Consider the following 22,412-nt stretch of genomic DNA (forward strand, 5'->3'; position numbering starts at 1 on the left):
GTCTTTTTATATACTTACATTTCTATACAAAACCAACTTCACACATCCTAATTTTCTATACATTTCCATATGGCTGTTGTTTGCAGTTTAAAGGCGAAGCCCCTCAACCAAGCAGATGGTTTATGTACAGAGATGTATCATTGCGTTTAAAAGAGTTGGTAAACAAAGAAAAAAAGCATAAGTTTGAATACTTTTACATTCATATATTCTTCCCCCTACAGATTAAAAAATTATCGGCTATATCTCTTACTTAATGTAACTGCTTAATTCCATCAACTGACGCTTTCTAAGCATTATAGCGAAGGAAAAAATAAAACAAGGCCATAGTTCTTGGTTGGCACAAAAAATAGCCAAATAGCTGTATAGGAAATTAAGACTTCGATAAAACGTAGAAATTGACTATTTATTTGGTAAGAATGATGGAAAATTAATCTACATCTTTGAGATTTTTCGTCCTTTAACTGTTCATTCTAGTCACAAAATCAGCAAACCTGTCCTTCCAAAGTAGAAACCCTCCTGGCAGATGTCGTGATCTGAAAAGAACATCAACAAATGAATTCCTATGAATAAAATAAAATAGCTCCCACATCCCTTATCAAATCAGGTCTTGAGGCTTCATTCCCTCATCAAAAGAAGCGATGGTTGGCCATTGGAGCATCGACACAAGTCGCTTCACCTAACCAATATAAAGCCCTTAACCTATAAATACAACTTGATGGAATCAAATTACAAAGCAACTTTTATACCGGCAGGGAGTGGACAGGAAAAGTTCACTTTTCCCCACCAGGGCACCGATGCACAAGTCCTTCAGTAGCTCCCTAAGGTATGAGAGGGGGAGAGAAACACAACTTACTAAAAGTGCCGAGTCTATCCTAAAGACAAACAAAAAAGAATTGTGGAAAGTATCTGGTGATAAAAAGGAGCCGTAACCTCTAAAGGGTCAATAACAATAACAAGGACTCGAAAAACACACTATGTTTTATACCATAGGGAAGGGAAGGAGGGATTGGAGAAGATAACAGCGTGGAAGAGCATTCTGAACATGGACGTTAAAGCCAACCCAAAGCACTTAGAGCCAAGGGCCAAGGGACAAACGTTCGTCTAAAAACCCAAACTACAGAACTTACTTCTCTATTTTTCCTAAAGGCATCAACAGCAGTCCACAAAGTTTTAATACAAGAATAAAAGCATGAACCTTAACCCCGAAATTTGAATAATAAATACAAGTAAAATAAGAACACTTAGTGAAATTAAATTCTACAAGATACATCGTGAAATTAATTTTGATAAAATTTCATTTGATCAGCTCTTTAGCATTGAATTCCCTTTTCAACTCGTGACTGACTTTAAAGAAATAACAATTGTTCACCCTTCCATTGAAAAATTCCATCTATACGAACTAATGCGACTGTGATTGGACTTGCCAATTGATTTCGCAGTTTGGTCTTAATATAATTTTTCTTGGGAGAATATTATCTCAAATTCTACTTTTTAGTAGGGTAGCAAATACAAGGCTATTGCAAGCCGTGCAATGTTACCAAAACTTTGGTTCACCAGCAGTATCTTTAAACTGCCAGAAATGCTCCAGAACGTTACAGAATTGTTCTTTAATTCTCCTGGTACATCTTAAGTTCGATGATTACGAAACACATTGTTGACAGCATCAACATCTGATGCACCTTGATAACTGTGATATATCTAGAGCTGGATCTATCTCCTTTGGAGAAATGCTTTCCATTGCTTTTAAAAGCTCTGAATTCTCTCAAAGTCGCCCTTACCATTTGCCTGTAGCCTTTAAAATGTATGTAGCCTTTACTCAAATTCCAAGCAATGATCAATAGAACGGAATGGGGTATGGTTGCGGTAAGAGTTTCTGCTATTTTCAGCAATTTATGTCTGGATGATTGGGTTATTGACCTGTTCATGGATCGACCCTCATTTTCTGTCTTCTTGCTTTTATGTTCGGCAGTACCAGCATGCTGCTGCCGAAGGTAACTAACCTCAAAAACCCAAAACCTCCCAAGATGTTTAGATAAGTCCCGAAATAACAAATTTTCTGGCAACAATGGTTCGTTCACAATGGTGAAAAAACTGGCCTATCAGTGAGCCCGAAGACTACTAGGGTGATTCCTAAAATCCAAGCTGCAAATGCGATTCCCTACATTCTCTAGAACTCCGAATATTTTGCCTTGTGGATACAACAACAAATAGAATTTATGAAGGCTAATGCTAGTGCAATATTGGGTAAATTCTAGCGCAATACTTAGCAAAGTTAGTAGTTTCTTACCTATGGAAGCCTAAATTCCGTGCGATCTTCAAAGCAGTGAGGCTTCTTACACCACTACGGCAATTAATAACTACGTCACTCCCATCTAGCTCTGGTTTCTGCATTCCATATAACTTTCTGAATGAGACGTCATCAAGCCTCAGGGCCTCTTCAAAGACATCCACTGCAATGGGAGAAAACAGAAAACAAAGTTGACATTGACATTTGCATCAGGGTTGAAATGGCGTTCTGCATGACAGCAGTACTGCAAGGGGAGATAGAGCTGACTGATAGGTTCTACGGAGCAACAATCAGTGCCACCGGGGAGGGCGGGCAGAGGGGGAAATTACTCCAGGGCCTCCAGGTCTGGGGGCTCCTTAAAATATTGATTTCCATTTTAAGAATTGAATTAACAAAACGAATTAAAATAATGTCTAAAAAAATAGTAAAACGTTTAAACGATTGCAAGAAAATGTCTGCAATCAATATTCTGAAGTGTGTTTGAGCTAATCTAAAGAGCGTCTTTCCGTTTTGCCCCCCTTATCTCCCCGGGGGTCTCCGAAATCTCTCGGCGGCCCTGCCGACAATCCTTGCTAACAATTTTAGGACACCTACAAGAAATCTAAACAGCTTTTTTGAAGTTGTTTCCTTCCCCCATTACAATGTTGCTAAATTTCAATTGGACGCATAAAATCCTATCAATGGAGGGTAATGGAGGAAGGAACCAGCATTGTATGGGGAAAGAGCGAGAAGAATTTAGCGGCAACGTTGTTAAATCCCTGGGTTGCCAACTTTGGAACTAAAATATTGTGGTGTTAAAACTATTTTTTGGCAAGGATTTTAGTCCGACCTAGGAAGACTGCAGTTCGATCTTCCATATCTAACTTCACTACATATCCAATAGCGTTGGAAAATGCAGGAGCAAGGAACGAGGTCATCTAAAATCCCAAAAAAATAAGGGGGAAGGAAGGCGATTTATTTTCGGCCTCAAAGTAGCAGACACGAAGGTATCTCTTTTTCACAGACTTCCCGGAACAGGCAGAAGCGATTAAATTTGATTTTAATTCACTCAAAGCAAGCATCATAATTTCTCTATCATTGTTTGACCAGTAACCAAAGTGAATACAATTTTAGTAGATACCGTAAATTCTCGAATTGCCCCCTTCTCCCCCTCGAAAAAGCCCTCCCCTCGATAAGCCCCCACTCTAAAACTACAAACTGTCAATAAGCCCCCCCTCGAATAAGCCCCCACTGCTACCGTATATTCTCGAATTGGACCCCTCAATTTGACGGTTTTTGTCATCTGAGGTTGCCTATGGCGTTTTATTGAATTACCACGACAAATTCGTACTTTTGGTAGTAATTAATTATAAAGCTCATAAAGAAATTCCTACTAAAATAAGCAAGGTCTTTTAATAATGGCTTCTTATTGTCTACAATAATTTTATAAGCCCCCCCCCCTCGTATAAGCCTCCCTTTCAAATAAGCCCCCGTCCAAAAATATCAAAAATAAATAAGCCCCCAGGGGGCTAATTCGAGGATTTACGGTAATGAAATCTTTATTTTTTCGTTGGAACGAAAGCAACATATTTTTGTAATTTGATTTTGCAAGATTTAAAATCCCCTAGAAAATCAGCCATAATGCAGGACAACTGAAGTGAAGACTGCACGGAACAAAAACAAGATTTAGAAAATGTTTGCATCTCAAGCTATTGGGTATCAAAATCGTGGCAAAATTGAAATAAAAATTTGCTCCCTAGTCTTTATGATAATAGCGTAAATTTTCAAACAGAAAATTGAAAATTCTAACGAAAAGGAAAAGAGCGTCCCCGGGTGGGCTTGAACCACCAACCTTTCGGTTAACAGCCGAACGCGCTAACCGATTGCGCCACGGAGACATGGTAATGAACGGGAGAAATACATTAATAATTCTTGGTAATAAAAACAATATCTCGTAGTGTGAGAAACACCAAAATAGTGTTCGGTGTAGAAAATTAATTCTAGAATCTTCACTGCTTACACAGACGTTTGTCTTCTACAATTGTGCATCCCATATAAGTTCTTTACTCCCAGATCATTACCCCAGCTACAATATTTAGAAATTTCATTTAAACTAAAGACTTGCTATTATCAAGATAAAATAACTTATTTTATCTTGCTATTATCTCATTTTTATATAAGCAACATGCTATAAGAAAAAACGTACTAAAAATGTTAAAAAGTCAGAAATTACACAAAAAAATAACTGAATTTTGAAGAACACAGAACCCCGAATTTCGCGATTTTCCATAAAAATAATTGGCGTTATTTTTATAAGAATACATATTATAAGAACAGTGAGGCTCGATTTGCTCAAAAATAAGAACAAGGCTAGAACATGCTCAGCTTCAGATGATAAATTTTTAAAAAATTCGCATTTTGAAATTTACATTATGTCATGTCAAGAGAACAAAACTATGCAAGTTTGTCCATAAACACTAGCAGTCATTGCTTCATTTTTAAACTTTATTCAGTAAAACGTCTTAGAAACTATATACAGAATGTAACTTCTCAAATATTTGCAAAAAAATCACTATTAAAATAGGAACAATTTTAAATACATTTGCGCCTAAGATTATCAAAAAGTTAAGAACATCGAGGCTCGGCAAAAATTATTGTTTTCTATTACATGCATCGCGCGTTCTAAGGCGATATTTAAAAATCTAAATAAAAAAACTTACAAGGTATATTCAAAGCTCCAGGTATTTTGCCAGTTTCCTCCAGCTCATGTGGGTTTCTTACATCAATAACATAAACTTTTCCTGCATCCAATTTGTGTTTCAGTTCGTCCGCTTCACAGTTTGGATCTTTAAGCAATTCCTCCTCAGTCATATAGCATCTCTTGCAGAAATGTGTCATTGTCAAGCTTCCATGAAGGGGATGGCACCATGATGGGTGACAATACCTTGTCGGGGGTTTCCAAACACAAACATCTGTAAAGATGAAAAAGACAGTTCGATTCAAAGAACGTTCCATTCGTTCTCACCGCAATTCGTTCACTCAACACACCGCACAACGTGGACTTAAACGTTCAACAGGCCTTCGAATCAAAGAACCGGGCCCAGAGGCTCAGCCAGTTTCTGTTATAAAATTCATCTTACCCCAGGGACCTGTAAACTTCCATCCAGCGATAAAAGATAGAAATTTATGCAACAAAATCAGCATACAAACTTACAAATAAAATCATTATACCAGCAAAGCCAAGCATGAGGTTTATAGAGTTATAAGGTTTTGGAGGCCCTGGGGCGAAAGCAAAAGACGAGGCCGAACATTTTTGCGACCACACCCTTTAGAGTAGCCTAAATTTATTCATTCGCTCAAAATATTTTACCGTTTTTGGGTATAATTTTGTTTCTTGTAATTAATTCCATTTTAAAACGGAACTCATTACTTTATGAGGCCCAATAGACCTCGAGGCAATGGGAGCTATTCCCCCCATCTCTCAGCGGCCCTGAAGATATGGCCAATGAGAGATTTAAAGTTTGCCAACCGAAACTGTTATTGCTTCACAATGAAGAAACGAAAGTATTGCACAGTTCTGGTCACCAGTGCTGAGAAGAGGGGGTTCAGGGCGGTCAGTGCCCTGGGGACCCTTGGCTATAGGGGTTCATAAGTAATACCTCAATTAAAAAAATTATAAGTGATAATCCTGCCTCTCCGTTATCATAAACTGTCAATGATAGAAACAATAATGACAAAAGTCTATGAATGAATCAAGATAGAAACAGTCAGGGGCGTCACTTGAGGTATGGGGGTCAGTATGGGGGAGGGGGTGGTTCACGAAAGTAGGATTCTACTCTCATTGTTACACTCATTTCTATGGTTACACCCTTGGTTGATATTTGTGTCTTATCTAAAAACCATACTAAAAAGACAAGAACCGCTTGCCAGAAAACTAAGATACTGCAAAGAGGCTATTTGGGTCAAAATTTGATGGAATAGTTTTGCATAATAGGGTCTAAATTTGCTTTGACTGCAACCAGAAACGTGACTTTAAGAAGGGAGTTGACTATATATTGTCATTATATCTTTTTTGTGGATGATATAGGATGTATTGTATAAATTCCCGTAGGTTTTCAAGCTTGTGTTTGCCATTATGCCATCAATAAATCTTTTCCAAAATATTCGACTACGCCCAATCGGGGCATTGCTCAAGATATGTTGCTCTATTGTTGTCATGAATATGTTGGCATAATTTGGGACAAAGGGTTTCCCCATTGCAGTTAATAAAATTTACCATTACATTCTTCTTTATAAGAGCCAGTAAATTGAATTTCAGGCCGGTTGTTCTTAATTTTTTCGAAAATCTGTGGCTGAATTGTTCTAAATTTGTTCTTAATCTATAGGGTATAAGCAGTGCGATTGCTGGCTTTTCGCTCTAGAGAGGTGTCCTGGCCTAATTTGCCAACAAAGTACGTGAGAAAACCTTCATTTGCCGCCATATTTGAATATTCACCGAAGAAGCACCCCAAGATGGCAAAAACTCCTCGTTTTTGAGATGAAATATTGTTCAAAGTTACATTTTATAGTAGCACAGCCTCGGCTTGTTCTTAATTTGTTCTCAATGTTCTTATAAAATTGTTCGAAGCTCGTGTTCTTATAAAATTGTTCGAAACCTTTTTCGAAGCTCGTGTTCTTATAAAATTGTTCTTATAAAAAGAGTGTAAAGACAATATAATTATTTTTGAGAATAAAAATCACCATGTTAAACCCAAGAGACCTAACCCCCGAATGCCAACCGGTACCGAATATAGCCGGGCCGGTACCGAATATAGCCGGGATAAGCGAAGAAGATCAAGGCGGTTAAAGAAACAATAAACTCGATCGCCTAAGATGGAAGTTTTAGGCTAGCGGGGAGATGTTGTGGTTTTAAAAAAGACACTTTTATTTAAAGGTGTTAATCACAAAGCTTGATCGAATATCATTTCTATGACTGAACGTACTATTTCAATAGCATTGTTCTTTGAGTTCTTTTTGTACTTGGATGTTGAAAGTTTGATATGGAAAATGTGTAGTAAACAGTTTTGATCCTCTTCTTATATGTCTGTTGAGGCGAAACCACAACAGCCAGCTATTACAGACTGGGAGAGTAATGGGCGCGGCCAGTGGGACCATGCCCCTTTTGCCTCGTTTTAGTGATTTGTACCAAGTTAACTTTCCTTAGGAAACTTGATCTACCCCTACTCAGCGTTTTTGATCCATTTCTAGAAGAAATATGTAGACCATATTTCCAGAAAAGTGGGTGTGTGGGTAATTACCCCCCCCCCCCCATACCCCCCTTTGGCGCCGCCACTGATAACAAACAGAAGTAATAGCCACCAGAACAGTTTAGCCACCATTGTAATTTACAAAACATTTTGCAATGTGCGAACTTGGAAAGCAATGCTAAAATTTCCATCCAACCATAAAAACAGTTCCGCATCAATGTTGCAGATTCACAAAATGTTTGGCCACTGACCATGTTTGTGTTTTGTGTTTATTTTGCAACCCTGGACTTTGAACTTTGACCTGCAGGTCAGCAGCGTGTATGTCAATCAACTCTTACTCTCTCAGTTGTTGTTCATTAACACAACTAGAAGCTTTAGTTATGGAGCGGGTCAAATCAATGCATCTTTTCAACAACAAGCTTGAAGGGATTTTGGATGAGGAGGTAAGGGAAATAAATCTCAAGAAGGAAAAGGATGCAGATATTTCCGACCCGTCAAATCATGAGTCATGTGAAGCATGGCTGAAGGCCTACCGTAACATGACGCTTGAATCGACTGCTGCAATGGGCAACCACCATACCTTGCAAGCAGCACTTGCGTCATGCGATCACAGTAGCTTTAAAGTGCCACCAAGGGATGGAAATGATTTTGATGTTCCTGTGCTGGTTCATACTCCTCCTAAATTGAAAGGAAAGAAAGGAAAGCCCGCTATCATCTACGCACACTCAGGGGGTGTTGTTGCTGGTACAGCTGAGGTCTTCAAGCCACTTTTATCATATATGGCAGTAAATTGCGGGGTTGAATACTACAATGTTGACTATAGGCTAGCACCTGAAACAAAATGCCCTAAGAATGCACTGGACTTTTATTGTGCAGTGAAGTATATAACTGAAAATGCTGTTGAGCTTGGCATTGATCCAAACAGAATTGCCATTGCAGGGGACAGTGGTGGGGGATACATTGTCTTCGCTACAATGGTCATGCTTGCCAAGAATAACGAAGAAAAACTTCTTAAACTTGCAGTACTGGGGGTTCCCATGACTGGTGATTATGCTTTTGAAAGCTGCCACAATATGACCAAGCATGAAAGAGATGTAGCCAAATTAATCCAGACATTTTGGGAACATATAGCAACGGATCTAGAAAAGCAGCGTCAACAAGCTGATCCTCTTCTATTCCCAGCCATGGCCAGTGATCAACTTTTGACAAAAATGGTTCCAACAATTGTCTGGCAGGTAGAATTTGATGGATTATTCATAGAAGGCATCCGTGTAGCCACACGTCTAAGAGAAGCTGGCAAACTGCTTGAGCTTTATATATTGCCAGGAGCAGAGCATCTTAGTGGCCTCACTCCACAACTGAAGTTGTTCAAAAAGAATATGGAAGACTATAAGTTAGCCATTGAGACTTATCTTTTGTAGAGTTTCTGCTGCTTTTGTTTTTCTCAAATTTTAATCCCCAACAAAAAACAAAGAGGCGTTGTGAGAAATATTCAGCATGAAGGCTTGACTTATTTTTGAAATTGCAAAAAAATTCTGAAAGTTTCTTTATCAAGCCTCATATCTGTGTATTTTTCTGTAAAACTGACATCACATGCCATTGTTTATCATTAGTGTCAGACTCGCTACACAATTATTAATGATTAACTTAAATTGGACAATTTTAATTTTGTTCTTCTTTTTGCTGTAGCCACAAATTAATTCAACTTGTGACATCTGCCCCCATCCCCCATTTTATAGCACTACACCCTTGCTGGGGATGTTTGCCTGCTTTGCAATACCAAAATCAACATCCATTGATGTAAGCAATTTAGACATGTGGCTCTGTAGCATGCACTGAAATAAGACCAAACTGAGATGTATTTTTGAATAAAAGATGACAGTTTGTTGTGTTTCAAATTGATAAGCAGATTTCACAGTTAGGAAGAAATTGTTAAAAACAAACAGGAGACATTTTATTTGTAGGCTCATAGACATGACACAGCAGTGTTAAATGAAAGGATTTTTCAATCTGAAAAGATTTGAGAAGATAGTGTTAAGTGTTTAAATGTGATTATAACTTTCTTCTGTATTAACAAAAGGACTCGATCAACATGAGTTTCAAATTGTGTCTCCAAACTAAAATACCATATTACAGAAAAGGCAAAAACAAAGAATTAAACACATCAAAGAAACCCGATCATCTAAGGATAAAAAATGTCTTCTCAGGGTTGCCAGACTGACCTTCTCTGGTCCAAATGTTCTCCTTTTGGCCTTTATCAGAATTCAATTGCCTATAAAACTTGCTTTGGCTCATTAATCTAATTTGGTCCAATCAAATCAGCCTCATTCTGAAATATTCTGTTGTTGATACTGATATTTGATGACATTCTAGGAAGAATGCTAAGTAAGTTTGGAAATATAAAATTTATCCATTTAATCAGGGGTGGACAGTGCCAGAAAACAGGTGGTCTCTCAATGGGAGACTAGCAGCTCTTTTAGTGGTCTCTCACATAAAGCCTATTGGCTTGTGTTGTCAGTTGTGTTGCTTGCTGCATCGGCCATTTATCACAATCTAAGATTAGTCCTTGATTTGTGTCAATGTTTAGTTTCCGCTATTGTGATTCTGTTAAGTGGCAGAAATTCATTTTTCAAGTGGAGGGGGGGGGGGCAATGCCCATAAAAACAAGCAAACTTGCTGACAAATGACATAATTTATCAACAAAACTGGCAATTTAGCAAAACCTGGGGGCACCTCCCCCCAAACCCACATAATTTCTGCCACTTATTCTGTTAACTGTTGAATGTGAAATGACATACTATTTGTAGATTGCAGTCAGCAGCTTTTCAGACTCGGATGAGCTATTTTCCAAATGCAGCAAGCACTACACCTCACCTTTTATAAGAAACATGCTATAAGGAACAAGAACTAGGCAATCAGAAAAAATTAAAAATCTTACAGAAATAATTTGTTTTTGCTTTTTGACTCTTCAACTAGGTGAGAGATAAGGGGCTGTGATTTGTCAAAAACATAGAACTAACCATTCACCCTTTCTATACTCTCTTGTTACTTTTGATCAGCATTTCTGCTTCCCTTTATGCTTTGAGGTTTATATCCACCGATCTTTATCATGTTTTTTTGCTCTTCTGTGCTGTTTCAGATTAAGAAACTCTTAAGAAAGAATGAGTATTGGAATTTCCTATACTGTTAAGAAACTGGGGTACTCAACATTGACTTTCATTTCTTCTAGAAAAGAAGTGTATTTCAGTTATTCTTTCTTGAATTTTTAATGCGAATCAACTTGATCTTCGATTACCCTTAAAATAGCATTGTACTGCTATTTATCTTTTTGAATAAAAATGAGTTTCAATGGATACTACTCAATAATTCTGTGTTTCTACAAAAAATGTTGCCATTTTGCAAAAAACTAGGTATCTCTTATCGTCATTTTAAGGAGTAGTAATGCACATAAAACAACTATCTTCTTAAGATAAATCATCTATACAATTAGGCAAGGTAATATATTTTTTAACTTGTATATACTCAAATATGAATAGATAAACAACAAATTTTGCAAGGGCTAAATGGCCCACACAGCCAAACCAGCAGGGGTCTTTTTTAGCCTGTGTGCATTTTATTCCCAAAGGCCTGATATAGTGATATGCTTCTTCACATAATTTGTTTGCCTGATGGTTACCCTATGCTTCAATAAGCTGTCTCATGCAATTAAAAAACTGATCATCCCCAGTACATGGCAGAACCAATTGTCCACCCTTGTCAATATTCAATGACAATTTGTTAATATCAAGCTTCCCAGTATGTTCTTAGAAGCACAGATTTCAGAGTCACCATGGATAGTACTTTGTTCTACAAAAGGCTGGTTTAGCAGATGAGGAATAAAGCGTTGATGTAACTAGAATTGGAAAAGAAGAGGACCAAGGACGGAACCCTGTGGTCCCTAATTTGCGATTTACCCTAAAATTTTGGTTTAGTTTTGCACAAGAAAATTAATCAAAATTTGAAGCGATTCAAATACTTCACTTTTGGTTTCAGAATTGTATCAATTTGGTGGGGGATTCATTTTACTATACAACTGAAAACAATTTTTTATACATTTCAAAAAGTTACATAACAAGTTACTGCAATACCTTAATTTAACTGTAATACCTTTATATACACTAAAAAACCATACCCCAGGGAGTATCAACTCTGTTTACCCTTGGGCCATAACATAGTGGGGGAAAATGCACCTTTGTATACAAAATGCACTTAAAGATATAAGGGGGGGGGGGGGTGGTTTGGTCGATAAGAAGTAAACTTCAATCGAAGCGTTTGGTTTAAAAAAGATACTTTATTGTGAGATTTAGAATTTGCTTGTCAGCTTCCAAGGGCAAATCTTCATTTCAATATAAAAGGATTTTCAATACAGTATTTTTTATCTACTTAAGTATTTATTTCTAAATAATCAAAGAAATTAAAATGAACTGACCCAATTTCAATCAATGGTTTTTACAAAATTAAGTTTTGGCTTTACCTGCAAGCATTTTGTGTCGTTCGGTTACACTGCAGTGCCTATGCGGCCTATGAACTCCTGCGCTCACGGTATGATGGGCAAAACTGGCAGCAGCGATTGTCGCGGGCCCATAAAAATGAAAGCTTGTAAATACAAGCGTGGTTTTGAGAGCAAAAGTTACTCCTTTTGGGCCTCTTACTATTGTTCTTGATATCATTGGGTCAGATAAAGTCACAACAGCAAATAGAGTAAATTTAACAACCTAATTTAGGTGCTCTTTGCTCTTTTCCTCTTATGTTAGCGAAAATCCAAAACTCTTTTGAAACAGCCTCGACTTGGACACGTTTTCAAACAATCGATGTTCTTTGTGACTTTTTACAGAAAATATCAAATGAACAAGGATTTACGAATTTATCTCTAGCTAGCTACTTCATCTAAAAGAAACTTACGACAAATCTCTGCTGTTCTATATTTTGGGCTTCGATCAAAAGGATCCCTTAATTATGTTTGTAGGGTTCGAACATCTTTCAAGCCCTTTCACCAACAAATTATTGACCCTAAAAGTTGCCCAAAATATCCCCTGCCATAGAAGACAAAACTTTAATCTTCCATTTATATACGGTATGCGTTACATATGTTTGGTTAATCAGTCAATCAATCAATCGATTAGTCAATTACAATCAATGGTACATTATCAGTCTACTCCGTAGAATACATTTATAAACTTTAGAAAGCATATTTACTGTATGTGGTCTGATTTGTTTCAAAGTGCGAAATGCGATTGTGTAGTAGCTGGTCAAGCAGCCACGTAGCTGCAGGGGGGCACGGGGGGCTGTGCCTCCCCAAATGAAAATTTTGACAACAGCTTGCCCCCTCTGGCTACAGTTTTTTCAGATGATATTTTGAAAATTTGGCATATTTATATTTCCATGACCTTGATTTTGTCCAAATATATCTGTTTGTTATATATCTGTTTTCTTATTTTAAAGCCTGCCCCCCTCAGGTATGGTTCTTGCTCGAGTTTGCCCCCCCCCCCCCCTAGCCGACACCTACAGCTACGTGGTTGTGATCAAGGCTGAATGTCCTCACTGCGGTGGCCCGATAACCTAACACAAATACTCGATCATTCATTCTTCATAAAAAAATAAAGTAAGAACGTTGGAGAAAGACAAAACACTGCATATTTTAACGATTCATTTTTAATTCATTTGTTCCCAATAAATATTCCAGTTTCCTCTATTTCATTAAATTACTCTGTCAATAAACTGTCCATGAGTCGTTCTGAAACCTTATGATTTGAGGAGCGCCTTCACAATTGAATTAACATCAAGGCTACGCAGGTCACTGTAGGTCTGTCCAATTCCAACAAAAACGATTGGTTGACCGGTCGTGTATGTCATGGAAATTGCAGCTCCAACCTTGAGAAAGATGAAATTGATCAGAAAACATAGCTAATGGTACAAGGGAACACCAAGTGCCAAAAATATTTCTATTATTTTTTTCGAAATATGGGCTTGCACAAGGGAAAAACGCCAGGAACTGAAGCAGAGAATATGAAAAAAATTATATCATAAAAGCAAGCATCTGCTTTTCAAGAAATCATCATCACTTTCCGATTATCTGTCGTTTCTCCGATTGACATAAAAAACTTCGAAAATTTGCTTGTAAATTCTTCGTTTTACCTTACATACATCCTTAGATGTCTCTCTCAAATCTTCTATAAAATGGGTAGGCAATTCTTCTAATATTACATGTATTTTCAGGAGATATCTTTCCTAATATTTTGTTAAAATGAAATATGACAAAAAATAAAATGAAATGTGACAAAAATTAAAATGAAATGTGACAAAAATTAAAATTAAATATGACAAAAATTAAAATTAAATGTGACAAAAATTAAAATTAAATGTGACAAAAATCAAAATGAAATATGACAAAAATTAAAATGAAAGGTGACAAAAAATCGCAGAAGGATTGGGTCGATATCGAAGCACACTAAAAACCTGTTCAAGAAATACGGGTACGATAACTTGAAGGTTAGAAAAGGAGCAATGCCCTTTGAAACAAATTGCTAAGTTTTGTTGAATTTCAGCCTACAATTAGGATTTGGGTTGCATTCATGGGAAAGAAACAAACGAGAGACCAAGGACCATAGAAAATAAAAAGATTGTCTGTCAAAGATTAGCTTACGGAAAAGGGCAGGGTCATGCCCTTCTTAGCACAGCCACTGCTAATAACCAAGATCTTTCGAAAAACAGCATAGAAAATTGACAGGCTCACCTTGTCATCAATGGTATCAAATTTGGTAAGAACAATGCCATCTATGAGACGGGGGTTGTCTTGGCCAGAATGGTCTGCCAATGCTTGGTTGAATGACTTCAATTGGTCGACACCATCGTTGCCAACAAGGGCCTCTCCAACGAACAGCACCAGATTTGGGTCATTGATCTTGATCAACTACGGAATAACAAAATGGTTGACTGAGACAAGGGCATGTGGAAAAATGATATTACCTAAATAGTTCTGTTATTGTATATATTCCGTAAAAGGGAGGAACACTCTTCAATGTCTATTCTCTGCAAATAGATTCAAAATAAAGTGACTACTCAAAACCATATATTTAACTTATAATGAAAACTCCCGTGAAATAACAACTGTAATTTCTCTATGTATCTCTTGTACTAAATTACTTATTTGCACGACAAACTGAAAATAACAGGTAAAACCTGTTTGTCTCAGTAATCACGAATATATTTTATGATTATGATTTTTACCTTAGCCAGAGACCTCATGAGTGGCTCATTGTTCTGCATACGTCCGGCTGTGTCGACCAATACAACATCGATTCTTTGCTGTTGAGCTGATGAATAATAAATCATATTTACCATGCTGTAACAAACACAGCAAGAAACAATATTTCAACCATTCAGTGAATACTCAATAACCCAACAAACTCTCTATGAATTCTTTATCTTACAGTTAATCTCTCAAACGACAACCTCAAAATTAAGAAACTACAAACTGTCTTTACCTGATTAAGCACCTTGCATCTCAGAACCTTTTCTAGGCTGAAAGGCAAGGTTTCTATTGTGCATATCTGAGAAACAATTGTGTCTGTCGACCAAGGATCATACGTAATTGTAGTCTGTGTGTTGATAATTTTGAGCTGCAAACCCCTAAAACTCTGTATTTTTTATCTTCATACAATCTTGTGTCTCAAAAAAATTCGAAGATACTCCGGCTCCTGTTCCCTAAAATACTTGGAATTTACCTATTTGAATAATAACATTGACCCTTGAATTGACCATATGCACTTTTTGACCAAGATCCAAGAAAAATCTGCCTTTTGAAAAAGTAGGTAGTTTTTTAAAAGATTTACTGTATCTTAAAACTGTTTGGTTCAAATCCATTCCCTTGCGAAACAAACCTTGATTTACTGCCTCCATAGCAACGCCCGCTGCATCTTTTCCATAACCTTTGTCATACAGAACGACACTGGGTGGACCATTAGCTCTGGCAGGAGGGTGCAGCGAATTGAGATGGCGCGTATGAGTGCGCAGTTGTTCGACTGCTCCGGACCTGAAGGTATCGCAAGCTGCTATCATCACCCTGTGGTTGTTTTCCAATAACCAAAAGCAAATCTGTAATAACAAAAACAGCTTTTGTACATTTTGGATAAGGCTTCAAAAGTTACTTTCTTGTGACAAGTCGAAATAATGGCACAGAAAGTATAATCAAAAAATGAAGAGAGCATGCAAATACTCATTGCAACTACCAGTTGAATTGGTATCTTTGTATTATACTTACAGTAAAGCTTAAAAAGCATTTGCACAAATGTTAAATAAATTCAAGCTTGGTGTGTAAGGTTAGCAAAGGTACAATAATGAAAATGAAATGTGAAAAATGGGACAGAAATCAACAATGAGGTGGTTAATCAACATGTCACGAACTTCTAAAGTAATTAATGAACTCACAAGAGCAGAAACGTTCTTCACGTGAAAATTCTCTAGCCCTAGAAAATATGCTTAATTACCTTAGCAAGGTTGGTTGACTTTCCAACGCCATTTACACCACAGAAAACAATGACAAAAGGTCTGCAATTAGCCTTTGCTGTTTTGATATCTCTGAGAATGTCAATCTTCTTCTTTGGTGACAAAATTTGTACCAAAGACTCCTCCATACTACCACGCACCGCGGAAGCAACACCTGGAAATTTGAAAAGGCTAGATTTCAAATTTCTAAAGTATTAAGGATTTAAAAGGTTAGATATAAACATGGGAAAATGTTCTTACTTTATCAGATATTGTTCTAGCTTTTTATTCTGAGTAAATGAAGAAAATAACCTCCGTCTGACAACTACCTGTAAATGTGCCAAGGACTTTTCCTTCCAATTTCCGTGCAACTGAGTCACAGAGCTTTTCAGAAATGTCTGTTGCCACATTTTTAGCTAAAACAATAAAGATAAACATAATAGAATGCGTAATAACGCGTCCTGACGAATATAACTTTCGTAATGTTTGTTTGTTACCGCAATATTATGATTTGCGTAAGATTGCCCCTTGAGAAAACATTCAGCTTGGGTTTTCGATACCATTTTTAATCTAATAACCCTCTAATAACCACCAAAGACAAAGGACATGAAGAATATTCTCCGGCAGACTTATTTGATTTTCGAGCACCAAGTGGGGGGCTTTAGCCTTTTCGCATTTAAGTTGATTTTTTTTTCTCGCCTGTAGTTATACTGAAGATGACTCTAGCCAGGGTCGAAACGTTTAATTTAATTTAATGGACTGTAATGGATTTGTCTAAATTGGAATTGTTTTAATGCATCTATCTAAATTGGAATTGTATACGATGTAACAAGAAGTTGACGAATACATTATATCTTTTTTCTTCGTCGTCGTACTGATTATTAATTTCATTATTAAGCTGCGATTTCCGAAATCTTAATCTCATTAAGTGATGGCAACTAATATATCTAGATAAATCTGGACAATTTTGGGACTTTGTTCTACTAAATTTCTACATTTTTATTAAATTGTGTTTGTTGCATGTTTTGTTATTTCATATTATGGTGCTTTTTGGTTTCGAAGTATGCTTTAAAGGACATTTTTTGCATCTGGAGTTTCTAAGGGTTTTTTGATAGAGCACCTTTATTTTGCTTAGAGCAAGGCCTGTTTATTTGTATGCTTTTTGCGTTGCTTTGCTCTTACATTAGTGTTGTTTAACGAACACTTAATTAAGAAGTGTTAGCAATAGTTCTTATCACTGTTAAATTAAGACACATGAACATTGTTGAATTAAGACTTTAAAATTAAGACACATGAATAAATTATAAAACTCACAGCAAAGATGTTCTCTCATTTTATCTAAAACTGGAGCCATTGCATCCTTTGTGATTGCCTTTTGTCCAGCCAATCCTTTGAAGAAGGAGAAGAAGCCTCCACCAAATGAAGATGTACCACTGGCAGTTCTAAAGAAACCAATCCAGAAAGTAAAACCAAAATAATTTTTCAAAAAAAACAAATCAATAGAAGTGATAGCATCAAAAACTTTTTATCCTTAGGGGTCAGATTGCAAAGCTGTTCCTGTATGCTTACAAGTTTGCCTGAATTTTTCCTGCTCATGGCTATCGGCAAAAAAGGTTTTTTAGATTTATGTGATCTGTAATTGTAAAACATGAATAGTCATCATCAGAAGTTTGAGTTGGTGGACAAACACTTACTGAGGTCCTAGACAAACAAAAATCAATGTAAAAACTGGTGTACCTAACAACCACGAGGAAGGGTCCAAAATCTGTATAACTGTAGGACAAAGTTCCGAAAGCCTTTTTAATACAGGATTCGTAGACCACAGTTATTAGCCAGTGACAAAAACATTATCAAACCAAACTATTAATTTGATGCATTCTTCTTGGGCTGTTTACATTCATCTATTACTTCAACGCAAACAGGTTAAACTAAATTGTAAAAATGTTCAGAAAAGCATAAATGTATTTCAAATATCTATATACTTCTCAGGATCTTTCTTGGAATTGTTTACTTGATCCTCGACTACTGAATCAACTTTGTCAACAGCAGAATCCAGATCATAGTCAACATCAATGCCTTTTAAGTCCCCTTTCATGCTTCCAACCAAAACACTCTGAGATGATAAGACAACAGAACTATGCAGCTTCTTGTTAACTAGCACTATGGTGGCAGAAATTTTGATAGCAGCACAAATAAGAGAGAAAAGAGGCATGAGATTACAGCTTCCAAAAAAGAATTGTGCAACAACTTAAACAATTTCATCCTATTGTTTGTCTGTTGCTTTCACCCTTATCTAACTTCATATGACAATTAGCTGTAAAGCAGAAAAATTAGAGTTGCAGCTTATAACTGTCCTGTCCCTCGTCAAGAATAAACACTAACTTTCTACTCTATAAAAGGAAACTAATCAAAAACCTTTTAAAAAAAATGGACTCTAAGAAATCAACTGTGTAGAAAATTCGGGTACAAGATAAGTAAAAAATATCTGGAGGCTAAAGTGATGTCTATAGAATTAAAGGTCATTTTTAACACCTACATAATGCAATAAAATACTTACACTTTTTCCAGCATCTTCCCTTTTCCCTTCTTCAATTTCTGATTTGCTGAAGTCCAATGCCTCCATGTCTTTAGTTGTTCCACCATTGTCCCATATTCTTCCCTCCTTCTTTTTTTCCTTTTTAGCTGGACCAGAAGCTTTCCTGAAAAAAGGATTAACACAAACTTTAAGATATAAAAAGTTTGAAAAATGGTGTAAAGGCTAAAAAATAGCAAATTTGTTAACATTGGACAGAAATATTTGTTTAAGGATTGAAACCAAACTATGCTTTGTGAATGTGTGCATTTATATCTTTTAGACCTATCAACTTGCTTTCAAACACTGCAAATTTTTGATACATTTAAAAAATATCAAACAAGACATCTTCATTTACATGTTTTCAAGTAAGCTCAATATAACTTTATTTCAAAATAAACTTCATAGTTTTAAACTAGATTAATGCAAAAACATAGTAGAATAATAAAATTCAGATGGTAGAGTAAATACACATTGGTGAAAAGATAATGCAAGTCAAAATTTAATTGTTTAAATTAAATTTTTTCATTGTGGCACAGGCAATCTATTTAAAGGAATTCAATTGCCTCTACACTAAGCTCATTAATCAATTGAATCGAATTAATGTGAAGTTAAGCTTTTCCTAAGAGTTATGTTAAACATACTCACAACACAGGTTTCTCCTTTTTGACCGGCTTTTTCTTTCCGCCTCCTTTCAGCATGCCTTTCATTAAAAGCTCTCTTCTTTTCATCATTTCTTGTTCTTCATCATCCATCTCTTGTGCATCCCCATTTTCAGCAATTTCTTCTTCAATTCCATTGGCTTCTTCCACCACTTCATTTGCTTTATCAACTTCCATTTCAGAATTCACTGCAAATATATGACATTCAATATGCTTTATATTCAACTGAGGGTTAAGAAAACAAATGCTTATAGACATGGTTAGAATTCTCTTCAACATAGACACTGTTCCATTTGGATAGAATCATCTTCAACAACAGATGTGCCACATTATAAACTGGAAAACCAAAACATAGAGCTGCAATTGAACATGTACCAATAGCCTGTCGGATAAATCACCCAGTAAGAATTTAAGCGACCACAAAAAAATATCAGAACAGAAAGTATTGTTCTCAGATATCATTTTAAACACTTCTTAGCCTGTTGGAACTACTTTGACTTTTATAAACTCTTATCAATTGAAGAAATTTTTCAGTATCACAAAATATGGCATTGTATGCCACTATGAAGAGGCTATTATTTGATAAATTCATCATTACAAAACAAAATTTAGCCTGATTGTAGATCCATATCCAAATTGTTAAGCCGATTAACCAAACACAACAAAGGTTCCAATTTCACACCTAAGTCATAAGTGTTACTCTGTAAACCGAAAGCCAACATGACATGATAAGGGGTGTGCTATGATAAGAACAAAGGGGCTCTCATGCAAAACGTAAAAACAATAGCAGCAAAAGTAGAATTTGGCTATTTTTGGCATTAACGATGGAGACTAAGCTCCCATGGTGCAACACCCAATGGAATGATATTGTGTCATATTTACTTGAATACAGTACCGTGTGAGCAGGTCTTCGGCCATGATTATCCACATACTTTTTTTAAAGACTATGTTTTCATCATAGTGAAACAAGTCAAATGATTTGTGTCAATATTGAAACAATGTATTTTCAGATATTGTTGTGTTTTTCAAATGATTACAGTCTCAAAAGTCTTTTCATATTTTTAATTTTTAGTCAAAGTCTTGCCCTTTTCATGCAGGCAATAATCAATATGTGGTAAGGAAAAATTATGTCTTCATTTGAAAAGGTATTCTTGCAGATGTGGCCTTGAAAGAAATCAGATGTAATTTCAAGAATGATATGTCATCAAATGATTAGTGGCTGTGGTACTAACTGGTGTCGTATTAACTGAGATCAATCAAACGTTTAAGGATGTTTTACTTGAATGGTCGGTTTCTAGCTAGGATGCCTTCATTCCTTCAGTAGTCTTTCCACTGAGCAGCACTACCCTTTCAAAATTATAAAGTCAAAACAAAATTAGCACTATATAAATTTCATTTACTGATTTACCTGATACATTTTCTTTGTTGTCATCTAAATCTGCAGCTTTCAATTTTTGCTTTTTGGTCCCCTTTTTGATTGGTATAGCAAGCTCCCCCTTATTTTCTCTGATTCGCTGGGCTTTCTTGGTTTCATCAAAACTTCTCATGACATTCTTTTTATTTTTATGTTCCATTTCTGCATCCCGGAGCAGGCGATGGAAATCAGAATCAAAATGACATGTGGCTAAAGACCCAGCTTCAAGTTGGTTTTTGTACTTGTCCCTGAATTCTTTTTGGATGTCTGTAAGCACTTTGTCAACATAGGCTAATTGCAAGTTTCTTTGGTAACCAACCTAAAATTAAATTATGCAACAAAGAATGCAAAAAATGTTCTTATAAATAGACTTAGCAAAATCACCAAGTAGAATTCATCAGCAATCTTTAATAAAACGTTTTGTATTCTAAAGCCCTCCTCTCCCCCCCCCCCCCCCCCCCCCACTTTTTCATGGATCTAAATTTTTTTACCACTCTTTCTATTATTTTTTAAAACAGAGTATAAAATGTAAAAATATCAAAGTGTTTATATACTGCTTAATTTTTGTTGATTTATTTACTAACTTATTGAGGTATATTTCCATTAAGTATCTTTTATTTGCACCAATTAAGTAGATAACTCTCCCTATCATTGCAATGTCATTTTCATTCAATGTGTAACTATGACCTACTGGAAATACTTGAATGTTAAATGAGTGTTCAACTATGAGTGTTAAATTTGAGTCCTGGAGATGAATTTTTATTTTCTTTCACATCGGACCCAACCATGAAGGGTCCTCCTTTGTCACTAAACTTGATTCTTAGCCCTCTCAGGTTCAATTTTGTGGTGCTGTCTCTCTTATAAAGAATCTGCTGTAGATTCTGTGCACAATATTTGTTTATCTGGTCATGTTTTCTGCGGCTAATCCATCATTTAAACTTCTGTCTTTTGATAACAAGAAAAAAACAAATACAAGGTCAAAAGCTGATCCTAAAAATTCCACGCAAAATTTCACAGAAGACATTAGTTATCTGAAAATTTCAAAACTATTGTTCTGGCGTTCCCCACGCAGGCCTGGGCCAACTCCAGTATGGATGGATAGTCTATGAAAAGAAGAAGCAGCTTAACAAAAAAATCACCTATTTTGAAAAAACAAATCTAGAAACATTATGAATAAAAAATTAAGACGTTTAGATAATAATTATTAAAGATCAAGATTGACTTCCTTTGCTGTTTTTGAAACATCGTTAATTTAATTAATTTTGTAGATTAGTGTACAACAAACGTAATAAATAGAAAAAAATCCATACCACAAAAACAAGCTCAAATTCATTATCCAGCTTGTATTTTAAAGCTAAAGGGCCATGGCTGAAAGTATCCACTCCTCCTTTTTCCTAAAAATAGAATATACTGTCAGGATACGTAATAGTTAAGGTCTCGGTTGTCTAAGGTTCAAGAAAATTTCAACAGGACAAGGTTTAAAATTGACTCCACGAATAAATTCCATCAAAGAATAATCAATTTTTGCTCACCGACAGAAGAACATTTTGGATGAGATCATTGACAGGGATTGTGAAGCTTCCGACAGTTCCCTGAAAATACCATAGTACGATTCCTCCTTTCGTGAATATAGTTAAGAAGTCCAACATTGTTCCAGTCGAAACTTCCTCTTCTGCTAGGCCGGTTTATTCATTGTTCTTGTTTCGTTGCCTTAAAGTACTTGATGTAA

General features: G+C 36.1%; 2 protein-coding genes and 1 non-coding gene across 3 annotated transcripts; all 3 read right to left on the reverse strand.

Moving 5' to 3' along the window:
- Positions 1 to 178: 178 nt before the first annotated feature.
- On the reverse strand, positions 179 to 12,326 carry LOC135684640 (uncharacterized). The gene is made up of 4 exons (XM_089114975.1): positions 12,026 to 12,326; positions 4,987 to 5,238; positions 2,288 to 2,450; positions 179 to 533 (listed from the first exon to the last, which is right to left on the reverse strand). The coding sequence occupies exons 1-4, from the start codon at positions 12,219 to 12,221 to the stop codon at positions 458 to 460; spliced, it is 687 nt and encodes a 228-aa protein (XP_088971101.1). The 5' UTR covers positions 12,222 to 12,326; the 3' UTR covers positions 179 to 457.
- Trnan-guu (transfer RNA asparagine (anticodon GUU)) lies at positions 4,091 to 4,164 on the reverse strand. The gene has a single exon. It is a non-coding gene; the product is annotated as a tRNA-Asn (tRNA).
- Positions 12,327 to 13,181: 855 nt separating the features above from the next.
- LOC135684862 (signal recognition particle receptor subunit alpha) lies at positions 13,182 to 22,349 on the reverse strand. The gene is made up of 13 exons (XM_065200545.2): positions 22,216 to 22,349; positions 21,994 to 22,077; positions 20,678 to 21,002; positions 19,256 to 19,457; positions 18,593 to 18,734; positions 18,018 to 18,148; positions 17,350 to 17,477; positions 16,365 to 16,451; positions 16,038 to 16,210; positions 15,432 to 15,645; positions 14,779 to 14,864; positions 14,285 to 14,461; positions 13,182 to 13,422 (listed from the first exon to the last, which is right to left on the reverse strand). The coding sequence occupies exons 1-13, from the start codon at positions 22,330 to 22,332 to the stop codon at positions 13,294 to 13,296; spliced, it is 1,995 nt and encodes a 664-aa protein (XP_065056617.2). The 5' UTR covers positions 22,333 to 22,349; the 3' UTR covers positions 13,182 to 13,293.
- Between the last annotated feature and the right edge of the window lie 63 nt (positions 22,350 to 22,412).

Source organism: Rhopilema esculentum, chromosome 21 (genome assembly GCF_057945365.1).
Source record: "Rhopilema esculentum isolate cy_ngs chromosome 21, ASM5794536v1, whole genome shotgun sequence".
NCBI classification, from domain to species: Eukaryota; Metazoa; Cnidaria; class Scyphozoa; order Rhizostomeae; family Rhizostomatidae; genus Rhopilema; species Rhopilema esculentum.